Below are 23,670 nucleotides of genomic sequence, written 5' to 3'. Positions count from 1 at the left end.
ATGATATAACTTAGTGCTAATGCAAATCATATTTATGCTGACTACCAGATACCAGTCATTAATATTTAAAATGCTATCTGAAAGCCTACATTCCAAATAAATAGAATGTATTCCACTGTTAATAAAGATATATCACTACTTAGTCATACACTATAAAGTAAAGGATTACCAAGTATTATTAACACACAGAAATTACTTAAACCAACAAATGCATGGTAATTCTGAGTAAAGACAAACTTGATTGTCTCCGCACAACTATGTTACTTGCTCTTCACTTTTGGACAGTACTTGTCTAGGGCCACAGCCTATTGATTTTTGCTAAAATTTTCCAACTTAAAAGTTTCTGCCAAAGCTTATAGGACACTATTGTGACCATGGCTGAGTGCTGGCAGGAGGGATTGGTGGTGCACTTGCTGCCTGCCATGGTGGGGTGGAGGCTGGGTCTGAACCCTGGCCAAGCCATGGGTATTTATTTTCTCCACTGGCTACAGGTTCTAAGTCTGTGGTTTTCAACCTACTCCTTGCAAAACACCTGAGGGCTATGACACACTCCCAATAAATAATATCAGAGGCTTCTGCAGTTGGGTCGGTAGGGTGCGGGGAGGAGAGGTACACCCAATTCTTGATAGAATGTGTATTTGGAAAAGGCAGTCTAGGTGAATCTGCAAACTTATCCCCACCAACTAGTCCTTTGAGGACCAAAGGTATAAACGGCGAGGACTTGGGCTTTTGAGACAAACAGACCTCAGTTCACATTCCACTTTCCCGTTAATCTCTGAGCCTCAATGTATTCATCTGTAAAATGGGGATGATGACATCCACATTTCATGGTTGTTGTGGGAGTCTAAAAGAGAAGACTCCTCTAAAAGTCCTCTTCTCCTATGTCACTCTGTCATCACTATACTAATCAAATTCTCAAAGAATTGGTTAGTTACCTGTCTCTCTGTCCTGCCTGACAGGAGCCTTTTTAAGGAGTGAAATTACATTGTATGAGTCTTTTTAAAAAAATCCTCACCCGAGGACATTTTTCCATTGATTTTTAGAGAGAGTGGAAGGGAGGGGGAGAGACACAGAGAGAGAAACATCAATGTGAGAGGACACATTGACTGGTTGCCTCCAACATATGCCCTGACCAGGCCAGGAATTGAGCCTGCAACTGAGGTATGTGCCCTTGACTAGATTGACCCTGAGAGCTGTCAGTCCGAGGGCCGACCCTCTATCCACTGAGTCAAACTACCAGCCAGGGCTTACGAGTCTTAATCGCTCTTGTACCTTGTACATAGAAAGTCCTCAACAAATGTGAGTTATCTTCTACTATTTACCGTATCGCCAACATGTAATAATTCCAGGGTCATACCAAATAGTTACAGGCCTACAGCCCTTTACTTAGTTACACACAATCTTACTTACACCCCTCCCCACCAGGAAAATAACTGGTTAACTGAGACATCACCACCAATAAAAGTTCACATAATTTCATTTAAATATTGGCACAAATTAACAGCCAGGAAGAAAATCTCTTCTATAGCTGTTGTCGCATCCTATTTCATCATGAATGACATTTTCTATTGATTGCAGGAAACGTCTTTGCTAGTTAATGACCATGTTAAAGCATTTATATTTGCAAACCAGACTATAATGGAGATAATTTGGCAAAATAAAACAACTAGAAGCATTATAAAGGTATCATTTGCCAAATCTAGTGAAACTGGAAAATATCATAGTGATACAAAAATGTCATTTTTGGGGAAATATTTCCAGCATGTATATTTCTTTTAATCCATGCTGCTACTGTGATCTGCAGAAGTGAGTTTTTAAAAACAATGTTAAACTTGGACCTAACACACATTAGCCCATCAGAAAATACATTTGACAATAAAAAAATTGTGGCTTTATTACTTATTATTAAACTAGAGGCCCAGTGCATGGATTTGTGCACTGGTGGGGGGGTCCCTTGGCCTGGCCTGTGGGGATTGGGCTGAAACCGGCTGACATCCCCCAAGGGGTCCCAAATGGCGAGAGGGCACAGGCCAGGCTGAGGGACCCCACCGTACACAATTGGGGCTGGGGAAGGACTGCGGGAGGGCTTCAGGGCATGTCCGGCCCCATCTCGCCTAGTCGATCCGCTAGATGCCAGCAGCAAGCTAACCTACTGGTCGGAGCATCTGCCCCCTGGTGGCCAGTGCATGTCATAGTGACTGGCTGGATGGTTGGACACTTAGCATATTAGGCTTTTATTATATAGGATTTATTATATAGGATGCTCCTGGGAATGTGACCTATCTGAACTTTGATTTCTCATCCTAAAATGGGAAAAATACCAACCATGACACAATGAATGGCAAGTTTCCAGGGACTGACTGGGAGCCCAGGTAATGGTAGCTTCCCAAAGTATTCACAGGGCAAAATTATGATGACATTACTCGAGGCTCTAGGAAGAAATCAGGTTGACCATTTCTAGCTCTGGCTTTTCCCTCCCAGGCCTTTGGAAGAACGAGCCTTTATTTGAATGCTGGCCTCACTGAGGTGAGACTGGGTAGTCCTAAAGCTGGTGCAATATCCTACCTTCAGGGAAAATACTCCTAGGGAATAACTGGTTAAGGAATCTCGGCATGACCAGGTGTTCTCAGAGATAGTCAGGGACCAGGCTGGCTTTTGGGAAACTGATTCTTAAGCCAGGTGACCAACCCCCAATTACCTGCTGCAGGACATCTGGGTTCTGTTGCATAAAATGTAACAGCCTCTGGCCGGCCTGGGTGGCCTCTCTGCAGCGGAGTGGCTTCTTGCCCTCTTTTGCTATGTGCTTGAAGAGGTAGGTGACGATGTAGTCTAAACTGGTACAGCAGCTGGAGGAGACAACTGTATCTGTACGAATAACGAGAATTCATTTGCATTACTGAAGCGTTTGTTTCATCGGATTCTTTACAATGCCTCCGTTAAAAAATCACCTAGTTTCAAAGCATTTTTATCAAATGTAAATTCCCGAGGGCAGGGCTTGGCCTTGCTCATTCTTTAAACCCGTTGTCCACTGTGGGACGTGGCAGAGACACGTGAGGAAGTGCATGAGTCCTGGGTAGAACTGGACAGAATTTCCCACTGGTGATCTTCAAGAGCCTCTGTTCAATTCAGTGACTTTAATAAGTATCTACCTGGTGCAAAGTGCTCTGCTTCGGGGGAAACACCCTGCTGCCAAAGAGGCTGTGTCTAGCACCTAAGTCACCATAACAGCGTTCTGTGTGGCATGAGTGCTGCCCCACCGGGAGGGCTGGGAGGGGGACATCACTGGATGGGCACCAAGGGGAGTGTGGGTAAGGAGGCAGCTCCTGAGATGGGCTTGGCACAGTTATTCTAGTTAGACACGAGGAAGGCTTTTTTTCCTGTAGAGAGATTAACACAAGGTACGAATGTGGTAGAAAGGTATGGATTTTGGAGCCAGACAGCTCTGGTTTCAAATCCCATATTTTTCAACTACTTGTTGTATTGTTACTTTGAAAGAGGCACTTAACCTTTCTCATCATTCGTCAGATGTACTGCGGAGCTGAATGAGAAGAAAATAACTAGTTTCAAAACAAGCTGGTATTTTTGAGACTTACTGTGTTAGTTACACCGATTATTATTGTTAATCCTCACACCAGCATTATAATAGTTGCTATCATTATCTCCATTTACAGGGGAGGACACTGAGGGAGTAAGTGATTTGTCCAGTGACACAGAGCTACATGACTGTGGAGCCATGATAGGAAAATAGACGAGGAGGAACTCTGGATCTATACTCTTAACCACTAAAATTAAGTAGATATTAAGCAAAATTGGATATTAAAGAAGCATATATGTAAGCATCAGCACCTCCCGAAACCACAAAGGGGACTCAGGCTGCTCTCAAGGTGAGAGGGGAGGGTGTGCTGAGAGAACAGGGCTTTCAGTCTGAGTGAAGGAACGTGGAGGGGAGTCAGAGAGGGAAGGTTGACAAAGTGGGTTGGGGTCTTCCTTGAGGACATCCAATATGGGCTGAGACATTTACATTTAATCTGAAAGGCAACAGAGGCATTATATTTAGAATTATTAATTTTTAAAATATATTTTTATTGATTTCAGAGAGGAAGGGAGAGGGAGAGAGAGACTGAAATATCAATGATGAGATAGAATCATTGACCGGCTGCCTCCTGCACACCCCTCTCTGGGGATCAAGCAACAGAGTTGTTACCGAAGTTTGTTTTTTTAAGCAAGAAAGTGACAAGATAGAACAACCATTTATTGAGTCTCCTTTGTACACCAAAATGATCGTTTCATGAACTTCTAAAAACCACTTTGTATATAGGTGTTGTTACTTGTATTTTTCAAATGAGGAAAATAAAGCCCGGAGGTTAAGTAGACTAGCCAAATTCATGGTTTTGATTCAGAGTGTGACACTGTCCTGCTGTTTTGGCTATTGCTAACATATGGACATGATCTTGGGGAGTTTATGATCCGTGACAGAAACAGCCAGAGGAACCACTGAAAACACTATGGCACTCAGAAAATGGCAACGTGGTGGACTCCAAAGAGTTGACTGGGAAAGTAGGGCTGGAAGCAGATTATCAACTTCCTACGGCAATAGTTTCTTACCCCTTTTGTTCACCTCCGAGGTTCTGATACACGCGTGAGCCTGTCATAGATCTGAGGTGAAATATTAGCTGAATTCACTGAAGAATGGGTACGCAAAACTAATCTGAGAAAGTTTTTCAAAGGTCTTGAGATGTGTTTAGTAATAAAACCTACAGTTGATACAACACTGCCGTTTAAAAGCTCTTTCACATATAATGTTTTAGAAAGAAATGGCATAGTAAATAGGGAGAGGGTAGGTTGGGGGCAAGTTTATTTTTTATTGTTGACATTATTACAGATGACCCCCATTCGCTCCCAACCTTTGTCCACCTCCACCCAGGTGGAGCCATGATAGGAAAATAGACGAGGAGGAACTCTGGATCTATACTCTTAACCACTAAAATTAAGTAGATATTAAGCAAAATTGGATATTAAAGAAGCATATATGTAAGCATCAGCACCCCTCCTCTGGCCTTCACCACTCTGTTGTCTGTGTCTATGGACTATGCTTAAATGTTCTTTGGCTACTCTCTTCTTTTATTCAGTTCTCCCCCGCTCCCCTCTGACCTCTGTCAGTCTGTTCCATGTATCTATGTATTGGGGCCAAGTTTTGAAAAACAAACGTATGCATTTAAGATTGAGGATAACGCTGGTAGCTGATGCAGGATCACAGGGGTTGAATGAAAGTCTAAAAGATGGGCATTGACAATAGGTTTGGGAACCTGTGGCTCTATAGGCTTTTTAAGAAAGAAGCTCCCCCCGCCCCCCAAAGCTATGGCATTTGATTGATAATTAATTAACTGTGTATCTCTCCCCACTAACTGGGTCACTGTGCAGAAAAGCGAGTTTGGTTTCATAACCCTGAGCAGTAGTATAATGTAGCAGAAAACATCTAGGCCCAACAGTCAAGACTTGTTGAGTCTGGTTGTTTTTTTCTTTTCCTTTACATTTCTGCCTTTGAAGTCCTAACCATGAAAGTAAATGGGTTAAATAACTTAACATCTACAAAAGGAAGCAAGCAGGAAATAGATATGGTTCCCTCACCAGTGGAGAGCAATATGCTATCACTCATACAAAAATTAGAAAGACTTCACATAGATTTGGTGACCACATGCCATGCAGGTTGCATTAAAAGGTTCCAATCTACTGAGTCAGCTATGAAAAAGCCAGGTAAACACTTTAGACACAAAGGTTGGAGCATACATCCCTGCGATAAAAGCAAGCTGATTTATGGGTGGGGACTCAGAAAGGATAAATGTTATTTCAGGGTAGACTGAAAAGTGTGGAAGGATCGGGGCGCATTTGATCAAAAACAGAATGAACAGTGCTGAAGACTATGTATTATTATCAGTTTTCTGCGTGAGCCTCTGCGTGAGGCTCAAATAATGAAACTCTCTTGACATGAAAGAAGTCATGAGTTTTTATATTTTGTTCTAGTTCTTGGTGTTTAGAATCTATTAAGGATTCATCAATAATTTAGACAATTTTGGGTATAACTGTAAGCCTACCAGGCACTTGTCTTCTGTTGCCACTTGTTTGGCACTGAGAACAGCCCAATGCTCCTTTTCTTGTGCAACCGGTCTCCACAGGAAACGCATGCATCATTAATAGCCCTCCTGCTCCCTAGGACCCATCACAGAAAGCTGTGCAGAAAAGTCAACTGTGTAGGAAAGAGTTGCTTAACTGAGAGTCAGAAGAAAGATAATAGGACTGAGCTGAAATTTGGCTTCGACTCAAAATTTCTCACCATAGCAGAAGGGTGTAAGAAGGTTTTAGAAAAAATACGGAGTGAAAGGTCATTTCAGAATAAAAGGCCTATTTGAGTGGTTTTGGAAACAGGTAGGTCTAGATTTCAAACTCTGTTTTCTAGATGTTTGACTTTACAGAGCTTCAATTTGCACCTCTGCAAAATGTGCTTAATACCACCTACTTATGCAAGGTGATGTGAGAAAAGTGATGAGATAAAGTGCCCTAGCATGACACATATCTTCCTTCTCACTTATTTGTTTACCTGGCTATTTCAATCCCTAAAACACCAAGCCTGTCATTGTAGGTAGCTAATTCACAGCTTTCTTCTCTTTAGTTTGTTTTTGGTGGGGGAAACATGTACAAGGTCTCTAAGTCTCTAAATTATTTCCTGAATATTTCACTCGCATATTACACTCATACATACAATTTAGTCCATCCAATTCAAGAATGTGGTAAAAATAATAACACATTCTGATTAATATTCAACATTTAGCTCTGGTGGTTTCCAGTCAGTTCACCTTTCCACCTGCCCCCACCTTTCCTTGCTCCGCCTTTTCGCCCTCCTTTACTTCTTGGAATGCACCCCTATCCCCGCCACTTCTAGAGAAGCCACACTTAATCATTCTCTATTCATTATCCCATTTAAAATCTTGGTTTAGCTCATATCATCACTTGACATTCTCGTGTGTGTGTTTGTTGTTTATCTCTCCCGGTCAGAAGATAAGCTTCCTCTGAGCAGGGACCTTATCTGTCTCATTCCCTTCGGTATTGCTAAGGTCTACAATGTACCTGGTACATGGTTCTGTGCACAACTGATATTGAGTGAATGAATGAGTTGAGAGCAGCTTTTTGTAAGCCCTGTGCTTGGTCTCTGTACAGAAGAGTACGGGGATGGTGGTGCTGGTGATGGTAGATGGGTGATTAAAAGGATAGAAACTATAATTACTTTTCTTATTCACCTTTACCTTTCCCCACATTATAGCTAGCCTGGGTTAAAAATGCTAATGAATGATGATTAACTAAAATTTTTTAACATCATGCTAAGCAAGTCACTACTCTATCACTAATTCACCTTTCTGTACCTCCCTTTCACTTTCTCCACTGAAGCTATAGTAGAAGTGAAACCTACTAATAACCCAAACAATACCTATAAATGTCTCTTTGCCAATTTATTATTGTTGGAAAAGGAGAAAGACAAGTGGTTACTTTCAACATCTAAATAGTTCTCTTTCTTAAAGACACAGAGCACAATTCACCTGCCAGTTATCCAATGGTTACAATGCCATTTTGCAACAATATTGAAGATAAAATCATGAATACAAGGAAAACCATTTTTACCAGGCATCTAGCCACGGAAACTGTGACTTTTACCAGGTACATCTAGCAGGGTGGCAGATGAAAAGAATGAATGAGTTTTAGTTAGAAAGACTCCTCGATCAGGTACTTATTAGTTGTATGACCTTAGGCAAACTGTTTCACCTCTCTGAGCCACAGTTTACCATCCATGTAATGAAAATAATCTTATCTGATTAATTCACTCAATAAATACTTATTGAGTACTTATTAGTACTAGGCACTGGGAAAGTCTGATCAAGATGGTTCCTCTCCTTCAAAAGCTTGCAATCAAGTAGAAAATAAGGACAAACAGTGCAATTAGAGTATCTAACCTCGTTGATCAGTAGACGGTTCTGAGAAGGAAATGAGAACACCTATGGCAGCACGAGGCACAGAGTAGGTGTCCATGGTCATATATTTAATAAGTGGCAGCACTGGAACTTAATTCCAAGTTCAGTGTTCTCTCCATAATGTCACTTTGTCAAGACTCACTTGAGACCCTTGTTAAAATGCAGATTCCAGGCCTAAGACCACATTTGGAGAATAGTCACCTGCAACTAATTAAAAATCTTCAAGTATTACTATGATGTGAGATAAACGAATGTCAAGCCAAACTGTAATAATAAAAGATGTCAGTTTCTGTCCATGAAGGATTAACTGCTATGAGAATTTTCCCTTCTGCCATAAACATCTAGAAAACAGAACAAAATATATGAAACAACATTTTGCAATTACTGCACAACAAGTAGTACAGGACTGTGAAACCAGAGAGGAGGAAACAAATGAAGTAATACCTACAAAAGTGTTCAAGCTCGCTCCCAAAGCAGTTTCCAGGCTACAGGCGAGGAAGGAGGAAGCCAAGTAAGTCAACGCATCTCACTGAGTTGAAGAGAAACAGCTGGAATTTGGGGAGGACGAGGCAGCTAGGACTTGTGGGGCAGAGTATCAGAGTTACAGTCTTTCAGTTTGTGCACACAATCTTTCCCCCTTTTTCCAATGATCATCTGAATGAGCGCATACATTAAGAGACCACATAAAGTTTTTCCTCTAGAAACAATGTTCTCCGTGCTACTTACCAAGAGCAGTGAGCCCCTCTGAGATAGATGTGAGAACATACAGGAGCACAGGAGGTTCCAAGTTGGTGATGAAGCTCATGTGGTCCTGGGTGAGACATTCCAGGAGTGGGTAATAAGACTGGCTCAGTTTCCGATATTGCTACAACACACAGATACTGAATGTCAAGCCACAGAGAAGCAAATACGTGTTACAGTCCAGTGGAAACTGCCTTCTATAATATTGGAAATGGTAAACTTACTTAAACAAAATAAATACAAAATAAATATATGAAACAAATGACATAGTGATTCTCAATTCAGCATTTAAAGGGTTCTAATAGGAATCTCTCGATGTCCAGAAATCCTAACTTGGAGCTCCAGTGTAGTATGTCATGTCAGCTTAATCTTACATGACTAACACTTAAATGCAAATAAAATCTCTACAGTATGGAATCTAGAAGGCTGGATTATTTTTTTGGTACTAGAACATTCTAACACTGAATATTGCCTAACAATGGCTTGGCAACCTTTTTTCTCTTTAACACACAAAAAAATTCCCATTATAATAGGATTTGGCATTACAGTCTTCTTTATTTACACACTGTCAACCATCTAACTAAATCATAATTTGGTAAATGGCTTAATATATACCATACACTACAGGTAAGAGGTAAGCATCTGAGAAAGAATCCTGGAAAAGCTGAAATAAAAGTCAAACCAGTATCAAAAAGTACACTCAAATGAGAAGTAAACTGGAGCAGTATTTCTTAAAGTGAGATTACAACCATGTCAGAAGGACTTCGTGGGTGCTTGTTAAAAATAGTTTTCTGATCCTCACTCCAGACTCACTAAGTGAAAAGTTCTGGAAAGAGGTTCCAAAATGGACATTTTAAATATATACACTAAGGGAGCCTGAGGCACCCTTAAATTGGAGAATGACTGAGTTAGAAGTTTGCTTGTCTATTAGAAAAAGATCAGAGCCTTGGCTGGTGTCGTTCAGTGGTTAGAGTGTTAGCGTTTGCATGGAAGGATCACAGGTTCAATTCCTGGTCAAGGGCATGTACCTGGGTTCGATCCCTGCCCAGTTGGGGCGCATGGGGGAGCCAATCAATCGATGTGCCTCTCTCACATAGATGTTTCTCTCTCATTTCTCTCTCTCTCCCTCTCCCTTCCACTCTCTCTAAAATATCAATGGGAAAAATATCCTTGAATGAGAATTAGCAACAACAAAAAATAAAAAAGGAAGGAAGGAAGGAAGAAAGGAAGGAAAGGAGAAAGAAAGAAAGAAAGAAAGAAAAGAAGAAAGTAAGGAAGGAAGGCAGGAAGGACGGAAGGAAGGAAGGAAGGAAGAGATCAGAATGTCAAGAAGCATTTCTCACACAGGCTGACTGATGAAGACCCTCCAGATCTTGTCACCTTGGGTTGGGAGCAGGTGGAAAAGCCTAAACGAAGTCTGAGCATGAACTTGGCTGTGCTATGAAGCAACTACTGTAATCACACTGGTCGTGTATTAGCTTTTATTTAACCAGGCAGAAATGTTTTTAAAAAGTCTGATAATGACACAGCTCAGTGGCGGAGCCTTGAATTTGAATCTCCAACAATCACCTAGGTGGTTTTGATGGGCCTCAGGGTTTGAAAACCACTGACATAAATCATAGAAACTAGATGGCGGAGTAGAAAAGGGACCTAGAGATCACTTTGTTAAATTCACTCGTTTTAAAGGTGAGGGAATGAAAGCCTGGAGAAATAGAGAAGGTGATTGATTCACGGTGAGTGACCAGTGAGTGGCAGGGTTGAGACTACACTAGGCTGTGCAGCTTCCAGGTCAGCTCTCTGTCCACCACCCAGACTATTAGTGGACACGCAGGCCGAACAGCGGGGGAAGCAGACAGGAGAAGGGAAGGGGAAGGACCCGCAGCCAACCTGCACTTTCTCCTGCAGAAACAGAGACCTTTGCTGAATTATAAATATAGTTGTAAGCAATTAGTTGAAATTGCTAATTACATTTTCTCTAGGTGCAGAACCTGGAGCACTCTGGACGACTAATTTGTAAGAGGGTGGGAGCTGCAGTTTTCAAAATTGCACATTTAATTATACCAATAGAGCCACCATAGTTGTGCAAAGTCTGTAAGCTAAATCAAGATGCTGTCCTAAAATGGAAAACGTCCTGGTGCTGTGCTAACTCCCGGGGCTTCATTATCACAATTCTGAGCCCACAGGGGTATTACTTCATGTTTCACACAAAAGACTCCCAGGATGCGTGGTTGCTTACTAGCAAGTCACTGTGGGACACCGACAGCAGCATTTTGACAAAGGCTTGGAGTACATTGTCAAAATGGTTGTCCCCATACAACTTGAAGACGCCAAAGCTGACATAATTTCCACACAAGGCAGATTTGAGAGCCGAATAGCAGATGGAGATGCCCTTGAGTTTCATTGGATAAATCTGATCTTTTGAGAGGCTCCCGAGGGACAGGATCTGATTACCTGTTTTAGGGTAAAAGCAGAAAGAGAAAGTGATATAAGTAGATACACTTCAAAGCAGTTACGAGGCAGGCTATTTCACATTTTTGCTTTACTGCTTATGCTCACTTCCTACCATTGTTTCAAGAATTACACCATTCATGTAATGAAAATATAAACATAAGGCAGTTTACCTGGGAAGCACAAATGGCCCAAAGAAAGTCAATCAAGCGTATTAGGAAATATTTTCTATTTTTATCTGGATGTATACAAAGATACATAAAAATTCATTGAGTTGTACTCAAGATTAGTTCACTTTATGACTTTAATACATGCTATCCATTCTTCAATAAGTTGTTAAAAAAGTAGGAGTAAATGTAAATAACCAACAAAGTCAAGAGAAAAAGATAACCTAGACTGAGATATAAATTACTCTAAATTCTGGGGTGAATTTTCAACCCTTTTATATGAAATTGATCTTGAGTTACTTCACCTTTAGGACCCTCACAGGTTTGGTATATGAATTAAATGAAATGAGACACATAAGAAGTTCATGGCACAGCACACAATAAATGTTCCTTCCTTTTTCTCTTTAGATCCTTTTGTAGAAGATCTCAAGAGATGACTGCTTTAAAGACTGTACTTAAATTCTAGGTTCACCATCAAAAGACAAAGAAATGTTTATACAATCACCTTAAAATTTTTACAACCAACAATTTGTTTCTGAAATGTTTGCCAGTAAGGTATATTACTAGGCAAAACCCAAGAATGCTTTTTCAAAAAATATAAAGTTGTACATGTGCCTTAGCTCTGCCTTTTCCTGTTCAAGTAAGTATTGCTTCTAAAATGGAAACTGAATGCAATTTACGAAATTTAGAGGTACACTGCTGTGATTTTGTACTGTGTCAACTTGGCTAAATAAGAATTACCTTTCCCAGAATCCATTTCCTGTATGGTGGTGGGCTAGAATTAGGCAAAGCAGAAATTTGTGTGAGATTTGGAAGGTTGAGGTGAAGTAGCCACCATAATTTTCTTAAGGCCGTTGTGATCAGAAATGGTGAGAATAAGATGTAGAAATACCACTGGTTTCAGTTTGTCCCTGCTCTTTCCTGCTGTGTCTAGAGCTACCAGCCTGCTGACAAGGATCCCAAGCTCACTGTCAATTCTTGGCAGCAAACTTGCAAAGCGACAGCTATGCAGAGGCAACTGTCTCTCACTGAGGCCTATGCCACTACACCAGCCCCTTCACCCCACCTTCTTTCACGTCCACTCCAGCAGCTGGGTGTGGGAAGCTTCTAGATTTTCCTGCCAGCTCCAACTTGTCCATTCAAGTCATTGTTTCAGGAGGACTGAGCAGTGATTTTTCTCCTCAACTTCCAACTCTCCCCACTATTTCCCCATCTTTGCCCAAGACCGTACAAGGTCTAATAATTCCTAAAACAAATTTCCTATTCCGTAAGTGTCACAGTGCTTGCTTTCCCTGTTTGAATCCTGACCTATATGTTTATTATGGTAACCACATGTGGACTAAGAGGTTAAGCATAAAACCACCCTTGGCTGGCCTTACTGAAACATTTCCATATGCAGGTTTTCTTCTGTGCAACCTCAGAAGCCCATGCAGCTTTGCTTATCATTTATACACATGAATGACAAAACCATTGTCCGGAGTGCTGAAGCATACCTTGGAATTTACTCCATATCAACTTCTACACCCTCTCTCATGATCTTATCCTAACTCGCCTACAGATAGTGATTTCCACACAGATCCAATGCAATATGACAGCATTAACTTAACAGTTCCTGTGTGTGAGGTGCTGGGAAAAACAAATGAATGAAATAAAATCTCTGCTCTGATGGAGTTCAGTCTGGTGCAGGAAACAGAGCTGTAAATAAATAATTGCATGCAAGGTGACACACGCACAGAGATGTGTCAAGATGTATGGGAAGAGAAGAAACGACTCTGCTTGGGCAGGAGAGCAGTGGGAAAAGACATCATAGAACAGGTTACTTCTCAAGGATCAACTGGTTTCCCAGGTGAACTTGGAGGGAGAGGAATGTATTCCAGGCAGATGAAATGCACAGGTGTGGACGGCTAAGAACCAGGGCAGTGCCGGACAGGACAGCTGTCAACCACTGCTTTTCTACCTTTGCCTCAAATTCAATATAAACCAAGGTGGGCCTTTCCCCGCTCGCCTTTCCCAGGAAAGAAAAGCACTGTTACATGTGATGGGAAGAGCCAGAGTAACTAGGAGTGGAAGTGGTTTATGCATTTTGGGTCATCTTTTGGGATCTTTTTATGCTAATGTCCTTCTGAGGGAAGTAAAGGTGCTAAATTCTTCAGCACAAGATGGAATAGGTAGACCAAGATCTCTGATGGGGGGAAAATGAATGGCTAACTTATCAGCAAGAAGGATTAATTATTTAGAACCACAACGTTTACCTTCATGTGAAAGTTGCAATTTGGCACGCATATCTCTTGGACTGTTTCAGACACATCTGTGTTAATTAAAACAGTGAATAGTATACCATCATGACCGTGCAAACGTAGAATGAGTAATACTTTTGAAATAGGAAACACTTATCTCATTGTGCTCAAGTGCCTTGGGGGCATTTCATGGTGGCTATAAAAGACTATGGATACAAATGAGCAAACAAACAAAAACTCATAGACACACGCAGCAGTATGGTGGTTACCAGAGGGAAAGTGGGGTGCAGGAGCAGCAAAGGGTAAAGGGGGTCAAACATATGGTGCCTCTGGGTAGTAAATACACAATGCAATATGCAGATGTATTATAAAACTGAACATTTACTAGTAAAATCTATATTATTTTATTAACCAATGTCACCACAATAAATGTAACTAAAAAAAAGGACTATGGAAGAGAAGGCGTGGCTAAGTTGTCATTTATTGACTCTAATTGAGCTTTATTCAACAACACTTACTGAAATCGGAGGCCCTGTCCTCAAGTAGCTTAGTCTAGCAGTTACACTCACAATACTGTAAACAAACGTGACAGGGCTGCGGTTTGGTTCTGATGTTCCACTATAGGTGTGACAACCCTGCTTGCCTTCCCTGCTCCATCCGGTGCCTGGAAAATCTCATCTCCTTCCTTCTCAGCATGCCCCTCCTGAGAGAAAGGCCTGTTACACTGACAGGCAGCTGGAGACGGAGGCATTGCCAGCCTGGCAGCCACTGCAGCCAGCCAACAGTTGCCACGTTGGTACTATCGGAGTGGCACAAAGGAAAATCTGCAACCTTTTCCCACTGACTACATCCGCCGGAACTGGGGGCAGGGAAGGAGGTGCTGGTTCACCTCTGACACGAGACCTGGGTACAGTGGCTGTGGAGGCGAGATGCTGGGACTTGGGGGAACACTGTGCACTGAACGGTTAACCTGGCCAAAGGCCATAGTGGGGGAATGGAGGCCCAATGCCAGGAACTGCCATTCTTATTCTTGGATATGCTGCACAGTAGAAAAGATCTACCAATAAGGGAAATGAACTGGGAAATAAGCACAGAGGATGCCTGATAGAGATTACTCGGCTTCTTAAAATATTTTCCTCAGTATTAGTGTATATGAATGTTTGGGTTCCTCTTTTGTAACCTCTACTCTCTGTCCTTCTGGGGAAGCTTCTTTTGTTTGGTTTTTTGGTTAGCTTCCAGCACTCAAAAGTACTCTTCTAGACAACTCTCAAGATCTAGATTCAGAGAGGGATGTATATATAAAGATGTGAAATCTCTTTGGTTTATCTAAGATCTACTTTCAGATCTATTTTTTTAAAAATATTTTTTTATTGATTTCAGAGAGAGGACGGGAGAGAGAAATAGAAAGATCAATGATGAGACAGAATCATTGATTGCCTGCCTCCTGCAAGCCCCCTATTGGGGATTCAGCCTGCAACCCCAGCATGTGCCCTGACCAGGAACTGAACCCATGACCTATTGGTGCATAGGTTGGCCCTCAACCATTGAGCCACACCAGCCGAGCTATTTTTATTTACATGGTTTCCTCTGACACGCCCCTCCCTTGAGTGACTGACTCTCTGAAGTTCTTCCCTTCTTCCCCACACTGACAGAGGAACAACTCCCTCCACAGGCCTCTGCTGGGAAACTGGAGAACAAGAGAACATTCCAACTGAAGATAATTAAGTTCATAAACATGCAGTGATGACCCGGTGGGCTTCTGAGTCATTCTGACCTAGGCTTTGAATCCTACATCTTCTCTTACTACCTGGGTGCCTGGGCAGATTATTATCCTCGGTAAGTCAGTTTCTTCAACTATAAGATGACAATAACAGCAGTCCCTATAACTCACAAGGCTCTTATGTATGTGGAGTAAAGGAGACAGTGTATGTAAAGTGCTTACCCCAGTGCTCAGTAAAAGTCAACTACAACAGCACATAGCACCATGGGTCATTTCTCTCTCCAAGCTAATAGCCGTAAGTTCACACCTGGGGAGCCATGGCCTGGAAAGGAGGAGGAGAGGCTGGGTGTGTGCGGTGTGCAATAATGTCACTTCCTTCTAGTACATAATTCAAAGGAAGGTCACCACTTTATCTGTGACCACCTTCCCTCTGTTCCTTCAATGGAGAAACGGCTCCGGGGTCTATGCCCCACATGCGACCAGTTCTCGGTGCCTTAACAGAACACTTAGGGGCAAAAAGGTACAAGGGATCCGATGCTATAGCGTATGCTGTGCCAGAAAGAACCAACAGTATGAACAATGCTATTTCCTGGCGTATAAAGCAATCCATTAAATTGATTTATCTTTTCTTTTTCCCTTTTAATCTCTAAAATTTTAAAGTGAATTTGATGTTTAGCTGACAGCTCTCCAGGCTGTCTTCATTCATCATCAGAACAGCTATGGGGAGAGAACCGTAAGCTTGTCCTTACTTCAGGTCACTCCTCCCACTGTCTCTCTGCAAACCAGCCATGGCCCCTGGACCTACATAGTTTGGGATAGAATTGAAGCTGTAGAGACTGGAGAGGAATATATTTCCCTTTTAGATTGAAAAAGGTTAAAACGATGTAGTGCGGATAAGATTGTGGGAAGACTAAGAAAACTGTAGGAAATGTATATTAGTACAACCAGTCTAGAAGGCAATTTAGTAATATTTATTACAAAGATAAAAATGTGTAAATCCACCTTTGGGAATATATTCTAATGCTAACTGTTCAATACCATATCCACCTACCTATTTACTGGCAAATGCACTCACATACACTGTCTCTGTAAAAGCCAACCCCTTAACGTGTCCACTAGCTCCCAACTCCTCTATGTGCTTCAGGACAAAGCACCAACAATATCCCCCCTCACCCCTCCAATGCAATATTTTTTTTTCTATTACATCATCTTACTGGAATACAAATCATGCTGTTATCTCTTCCATTATAAAAATACAAAACCTTCTCTTGGCCTTACTTCCATGCAAAATATTCCCTCTTATAACAAAACCTCTCCAAAAACTTGTCTGTATTCACTACCATCATTTCTTCTCTGATCCTTTTCTATACCCACTCCACTGGAAGTGCTCTTTTCAAGACTCCCAGGGGTCTCTTGTTGCTAAGTATAATGGTTGACTCTTAGCACTCATCTTACTTGATCCATGGGCAGCTTTTGACATAGTTGACTGCCTATCTCTTCTTCCTTGTCTTACAAGACACATACTTTTCTGATTCTCTCTTATTTCAGTGTTTGCTCCTTCTCATTCTGCTTTGCTGGTTTCTCCTCTTCCCCCTTTCTTCCTAACACTGGAGTACTCCAGGGATCAAACCTAGGTCACCACCCTGGTGACTGGTGATCTTATCTAGTTTCCCAGCTTTAAATACCATCTAAGAGTCAATGATTCTCATATTTGCTTCTTGAGACCAGACCTTTCCTCCAAACTTCAGACCATATAACAACTCCATATTCATCCTCTCTACTTGGATGTCGAATCAGTATCTCAAGTTCAACACGACTAAAATGGAACTTTTGATCCCTGCACACCCATCTCAGCCTTCCCCATCTCAGTTAATGGTAACGTCATCCTTCCAGTTGTCTATGCCAACATACCTTGACTACATTATTTCTCTCATACCAAATATCCAATCCACCAACAAATTTGATTTGCTATACCTTTAAAACATATCCAGAATCCAACCACTTCTCACCAATTCCGCTGCTATCATGTTGGTCAAAGCCAATGTCAAACCATGTAATTCCTCTGCTCAAAACCTTCTAAAGTCCCTCTCTTTCACTTGGAGTTAGCATCAAAGTCCTGACAATGGCTGACAGGATGTGATATTAATGACACTGCTTTTATTATTTCTCTCCTTTTGGTTCACTTTGCTCCAGCTACTAACTCCCTTGCTGTTCTTCAGACACGCCAGACACACTCCTGCCTCAGGACCCAAAGCCTGGTGTTCCCTCAGCCTGGAATGCTCTTCCCATAGATAGCCCTACAAAGAAGCTCGCTCATTTACTACATGTCTTTGATCAAATGTCATCTTCTCAATGAGGCCTACCTCGGTCACTTAATACAGCCACATGCTTCCCAATCCCTGGTACTCCCCATGTCCCTTATCCTGACATGCTTCTTCTTTTTTAAAGCACGTATTACTTTCTAACATCCTAAGTAATTTCTTTTCCAGTTCAAAGAGTCTGGAACAGCACCCGCTGCTCTCAATATACATTTGTTGAATGAGTGGAGCTAAAAAAGCTGAATGTACGCAGTTGCTTACTGAAACATGGTGCATGATAGCAAAAAATTACATGTTTATCAAATATCACATTTCTCAAAAACAGAATAATTAAATAAATTATAGGAGGACCATGAAATGGAGTACTTTGCAGCTATTTAAAAACACTTGGTAGACAAACTATAAGCCTCTACTAATCAAAATAGCATGGAACTGGCATAAAAACAGACATATAGATCAACAGAAAAGAATAGAGAGCCCAAAAATAAACCTACACTTTTATGGTCAATTAATATTTGACAAAGGAAGTAAAAATATACAACAGGGTAAAGATAGTCTATCAGTAATTGGTGTTGGGAAAATTGGGACACATATGTGCAAAAAAACAACAAAACAAAACACACACACAAAAAAAACAAAAATAAAAAAAAAACTAGACCACCTTCTCACACCATACACAAGAATAAACACAAAATGGATTAGAGACATACTCTTAGACTTGAAACCATAAAAATCCGAGAAGAAAGCATAGGCAGTAAAATCTTGCATATTTCTCGCAGCAATGTTTTTTTCTGATGTATCTTCTCAGGCAAGGGAAAGAAAAAAAATAAGCAAATGAGACTGTATCAAACTAAAAAGTTTTGCACAGCAAAGAAAACCATCAACAAAATGAAAAGACAACCCACTGAATGGGAGAACATATTCACCAAATAATACATCGGATAAGGGGTTAATATCCAAAGTTTATAAAGAATTTCTAAAACTCAACGCCAAAAAGTTAAACAATCAAATTAAAAAATGGGCAAAGGACCTGAATTGACACTTCTCCAAAGAGGACATACAAATAGCTAATAGATGTGCTGTGGCAAAGGGGACTCTCTCTAAGACTCGCAGCTTCTGACTTCACTGTGGAATATATTTCTAAAGGCCTTGCTTTGTAAGCCACCTGATCCTGGTGTTGGGATCCTCAGGTGTTAATAATCTCATTATCACACAAGACTTTTGTGAGCTTTACTCTACTGTGTCATTCTGTGTCCCCAACCAAGATTTTGATAAGTTCTAAGGCCATATCTATGGTTCCTGACAATCTGTTTTCCAGAACTATTATTTCCTGGGGACATTTTATTAAGTTTCTAGTTATTTCAAGACCAATGCATTCTTTAGCTATATTATTGCAATCATTTAAACATGAGTATACAATCATAAGCCTTCATTCTTTCAACACTTCTACTAGCACATTCCAGTAATTTTCAAGCTCTCTTATAAAAATTTTTGTTAATCAGGTGACCCCTTTTACAAACAAATCTAGTACAACTATATACAGAAGGTCAGTGATGGCGAACCTTTTGAGCTTGGCGTGTCAGCATTTTGAAAAACCCTAACTTAACTCTGGTGCCGTGTCACATATAGAAATTTTTTGATATTTACAACTATAGTAAAACAAAGACTTTATTTTGATAGATCTGTTCCTATGGCGCAATGTAACACGATTTTCGGTGTCAGAACCCACCTACATAAGCACCTACGTCACTCACAGGGAGCACAGACACAGCAGCAATGAAGTGAAACAGTAAACAAATTTAAAAGAAAGATAACAGTTCCTGACCTTTACTTGCGGTAAATAAATAATAAAAACATAAAGCACATATGCACTTATGTCAAAATGACGGAACTTTTTTATTTATTTTTTTATAAATGCTGTGAATGGGAGATGGGTCCGAAGTAAGCCGAGGACTGCCTGGTTCTGCTTAACGTGGCAAGAGGCCCCCACCCTCCCCTCTCTGGAGGGCCTCTTGGCACAGTCATAGATCTCTAGGGTTCTGCAGAACCCCAGTTGGAAAACCACTGGTCTGTTTTCTAGGCCACAGTAAATAACAGTGGCATGGACTTTACAAATTCAATTTATGCATATCATTAAGTATACCTTAAATGCACCTGGAGCATACAATGCTAAAAAGAGCCCTGCTGTCAATTCTTATGTATAATGAATAAGCATAGCTTGTTCTATTCATTTTTAAAGTTCACATTTCACAATGAACTTAAATCAGGCACATAATGAAGAAATAAAAGCAGTTCCATCTAGGCTGGTCTTAGGAAAACAAACACTATTTCTCCCTTCTGTGCACTCTTCAACCAACAGATGTCACTAAAGATACCAGCACCCAGAGGCAAAGGGAAGAAAAGATTAGACAAATGGAAATTGAGCATAAAAAACATCCAGTTGTTAAAACTGAGAAGTAGGTTTCCAAAGTAATAACATTTATTACACTGCATGCAACACTTTAACCAAAAATTTAAGAAAGAAATTTCTTTTATTAAGTTGCTTGGGCTGAACGGATCATAGCACTAAGTTTTGAAATACATGTTCTTGAAGCAATTTAAAACTCATTAGAAATAATAGGCTTGGGCTAGTAGAAAATGTGGTAAAATTTAATCCTCATCCAAATGTTACCTGGGCTGTACGAACAGGAAATTGTTTTGTGCTACTGTGGCTAACCTCATTGCTGACCCCGAGCTGTAACGGCGAGAGCAGCTGAGAGCTGCAGCAAAATTAAAAACTTACATCAAAGTATATCATGACAGAATGCAGATAAATAAAACAGCATATCAAAAGTATTATTTTTCTGCCAGTCTCATTGAGCAGGGAGGTGGAGGTATCTCACAAAATATGTAGCAAATCAGGTGCATTTGGAAATGAGTCTTCCTGCTCTGCATTTCCCCAGTCCCTGGCTACTCAAATACTGCCCAGGAGAGGTGAGCAGAGAAAAAGCCCAGTGCGGATGGGGACAGAAGGGATCACAGAATGTTCTGGCCCTTTCCCTCCATGGGCTTCCCCTTCCTTCGCCTTGGCTCACAAAGAAATAAATAATGCTGGCTCCCGTGCCCTCCCAGTTCCTCTCTCCCTCACCTTCCAGACTCCTGGATGGCACCCACATGGTCTTGCTCCAGTGAGCATGTTAGAATCTCCAGAGGTAAAAGCATGGGTAATGAAACATTACAGAAAGTAAAGACAGACAAGATCAGCCTGGCTGACAGGGTCAGCAATGAATCAGTGAAGGTGAGAGTTATTTTTCTATTATTCTATGTAAAGTGCACATGTAAAAGTCACTGGTGACAAAGTTGAAGGACATTTCTCTATTGAGCCTTTGATTCCCTCAAGTTTTAGGACAGAAACTGCCATACTTACAAGAACAGTGCTTCATCATAAACATCCAAGGTATAATCTTCCTTTGGCAACTCCCAAGTGGCAATAAGAAATATGGAAGGCTATTGTCTCAAGTCACTCAGACTCCGAATTCCAGTTCAACTATGTCTAGCTTTGTAATATTTGGCAGATCGCTTAACCTCCATGAGCTCCAGTTTCTTCCTAACAATAATCATAGCAGCTAACTGTTCTAAGGGCTTTTCATGCATAATCTAATTGAATCTTCACAATCACCTAATGAAGTAAGCATTATTTTCTCTGTTTAATAAGAAACTGAAGCAAAAGTGGCTAAGCAACTTAATCAAATCCCAATGACTAGTGAGTGGCAGACTTGAGGATTCAATGGGCTAACGTCTGACAAATGGCCTAGGGCAGGAGTGGGCACATAATAGCTGATTAAAAAAATGGAAGTTACCATTATTATTAGTCTAAACTGAGAAGCAGAGCCTTAGCCTGATCTCCTAGTTTTTTTTTCAGGTAAGCAAACACCTGACTTCTCCAGAACGCTTTGAGGGTCTTTTTCCCTCTTCCATTCCACCTCCTCTCTCCTCTTCCTTCCCTTCCTGTTTCCCTCTGTCTCCTCTTGTTCTTCCTCCAAAGCAATCCTTACATAGTTGTCTTTCTCAATTTTTGCTGTGATGCCTTTTTCTGTGTCAGACAACCTGAGAGCGGACTGGGCAGCTTTGGAGCCCACAGATTTGGCACTGTTCTGAGGCCCCCTGTTGTCACTCGCTGGATACACACTGTTCTAGAGGTCCAGGAATACTGTCAGAGGAAGAGGCCACTGCCCTTACCAGCCCATCTGCAGTAATGAATAAACCTCAGAGGAAAAAATGACACTTAGTGCAAGAACCTGGACCCAGAAAGAGGGAAACGAAAGATACAATGTGATTTGTAATAGGGATCTGACATTCTTATTGCTAAAGCTCTATCGACTACTAAGAAATTCTTACATGTACATTGCTTCATAATGGAAAATACTACTTCCTTTTGAAAGTAAGGAAACGGAAACTCAGCACTTGTTACTGGCAGAAGGAAGCAGAGCAGTGTGGCTGAGCAGGAGGCATCCCTGCACAAGAAAGTAACATGTTTTATGGCCAGTGAACCCATCCAAAGCCAGGGGACTCTGAGTGCGAGGAGCAGCGCTGGGTCAAGGAGAGGCATTTCAGTGTGTACCCCCTCTTCTAGGTCACAGCCCATGCCGAGCTCTTTCCTCCATTAACTACCTTTCACCCAAGACCAGATGAGTAGGTCAGTAGGTGCTGTTCATTACGGCCCTCTGTATTGCACTTGCAGATTCAATCAACTGGGATCTAAAACTGGGAAGCCCTTGCTGGCGTGGCTCAGTGGATAGAGCGTCAGCCTGTGGGCTGAAGGGTCCCAGGTTCAATTCTGGTCAAGGGCACATGCCTAGGTTGCGGGCTTGATCCCCAGTTGGGGTGTGCAGGAGGCGGCCGATCAATGATTCTCTCTCATCATTGATGTTTCTATCTCTCTCTCCCTCTCCCTTCCTCTCTGAAATCAATGAAAACACATTAAAATGACTGGGAGAAAAGTCCCAGAAATTCCAAAATGCAAAGCTTGAATTTGCCACACACTGAGCGCTACTTTGAATCCATGTGAAGGAAGTGTTGTTCAGGCAACCCTGCTGTGGCCTGTCTACAAATCCTACGTAGGCTATACACACATCCTATGCCAATTTACATAAGGGATCTGAGAGTCAGTGGGTGTGAGTGTCTGAGGGGTCCTGGGACCAGTTCCCGAGATACAGAGGGACAATAGGATTCCTAATTTTATAGTATATGAGAAAACCAGGCACAAAAATGTATAGTGTCTTACTGAAGGTCATGGAGTTAGTAAGGGTTGGTATTCAGATCTTATAATCTCCAACATTATGCTTTTTCTAAGATATCATGCTTTTGGAAAAAGGTCTGGACATACATCTCTATATAACAAGACATTGAAAGGAACTGGACACGCACGTAAGTGTGGTACAGTATTGAGAACTTTAAAAGGGGGCCATTTTAACCTTTAGGAGGTAAAGCTTTCTACTTTCTATGATTCCAATGTGTCCATTTTCAAGGGTTGCAAAAGCTGTGGCAACACAGTTGTGGACAGAGATGAAAACAATAGAGTGCAAGTCTTTAATGAAGTGATTTCTGTAGTTTCCATATAATTACAGTCTCCAACTCTAAATATCAACTGTACAATTAAAACAAAGCATTTTTAACAGAGGCCTACAATGCATACAGATCAGGACCCAGAATATATTCTGAATCAATGTAAAACACTTTTAAGAAAACTGTTTTTCTGCCTTTTTAAAAAATGGGCTTTAAAAAAACCAAGATGGCGACATAGGTTAATGCCGGAGATTGCTGCCACAAACAACCAATTCAAATTACGCCTAAAAGACGGAATGGACATCATCCAGAACCACAGGAAGGCTGGCTGAGTGGAAATTCTACAACTAGGAGGAAAGAGAATATCATACCCAGACTCAGAGGAGGAGCAGTGCTGAAGTCACATTCTCAGGTACAGTGTGCGCGCGGAGCGGGCTGGCGGCGAGGGCGCGGTTGTTGTTTACAATTGGGAGGGGG

At 41.3% G+C, this 23,670-nt stretch overlaps 1 protein-coding gene across 1 annotated transcript in view; it reads right to left on the bottom strand.

Annotated features, from left to right (window-relative positions):
* Positions 1 to 23,670, bottom strand: part of RANBP17 (RAN binding protein 17) — a 225,486-nt gene that overhangs the window by 22,856 nt on the left and 178,960 nt on the right. Inside the window, exons 25-27 of the mRNA XM_006765451.2 lie at positions 10,996 to 11,210; positions 8,745 to 8,883; positions 2,699 to 2,865 (exon numbers count right to left, since the gene is read on the bottom strand). Of these exons, the coding sequence (XP_006765514.1) occupies positions 2,699 to 2,865; positions 8,745 to 8,883; positions 10,996 to 11,210 (521 nt within the window). The remainder of the gene's footprint in view (positions 1 to 2,698; positions 2,866 to 8,744; positions 8,884 to 10,995; positions 11,211 to 23,670) is intronic.

Source organism: Myotis davidii, unplaced genomic scaffold (assembly GCF_000327345.1).
Source record: "Myotis davidii unplaced genomic scaffold, ASM32734v1 scaffold399, whole genome shotgun sequence".
Taxonomy (NCBI): domain Eukaryota; kingdom Metazoa; phylum Chordata; class Mammalia; order Chiroptera; family Vespertilionidae; genus Myotis; species Myotis davidii.
This window is presented reverse-complemented; position numbering and strand designations above follow the sequence as displayed.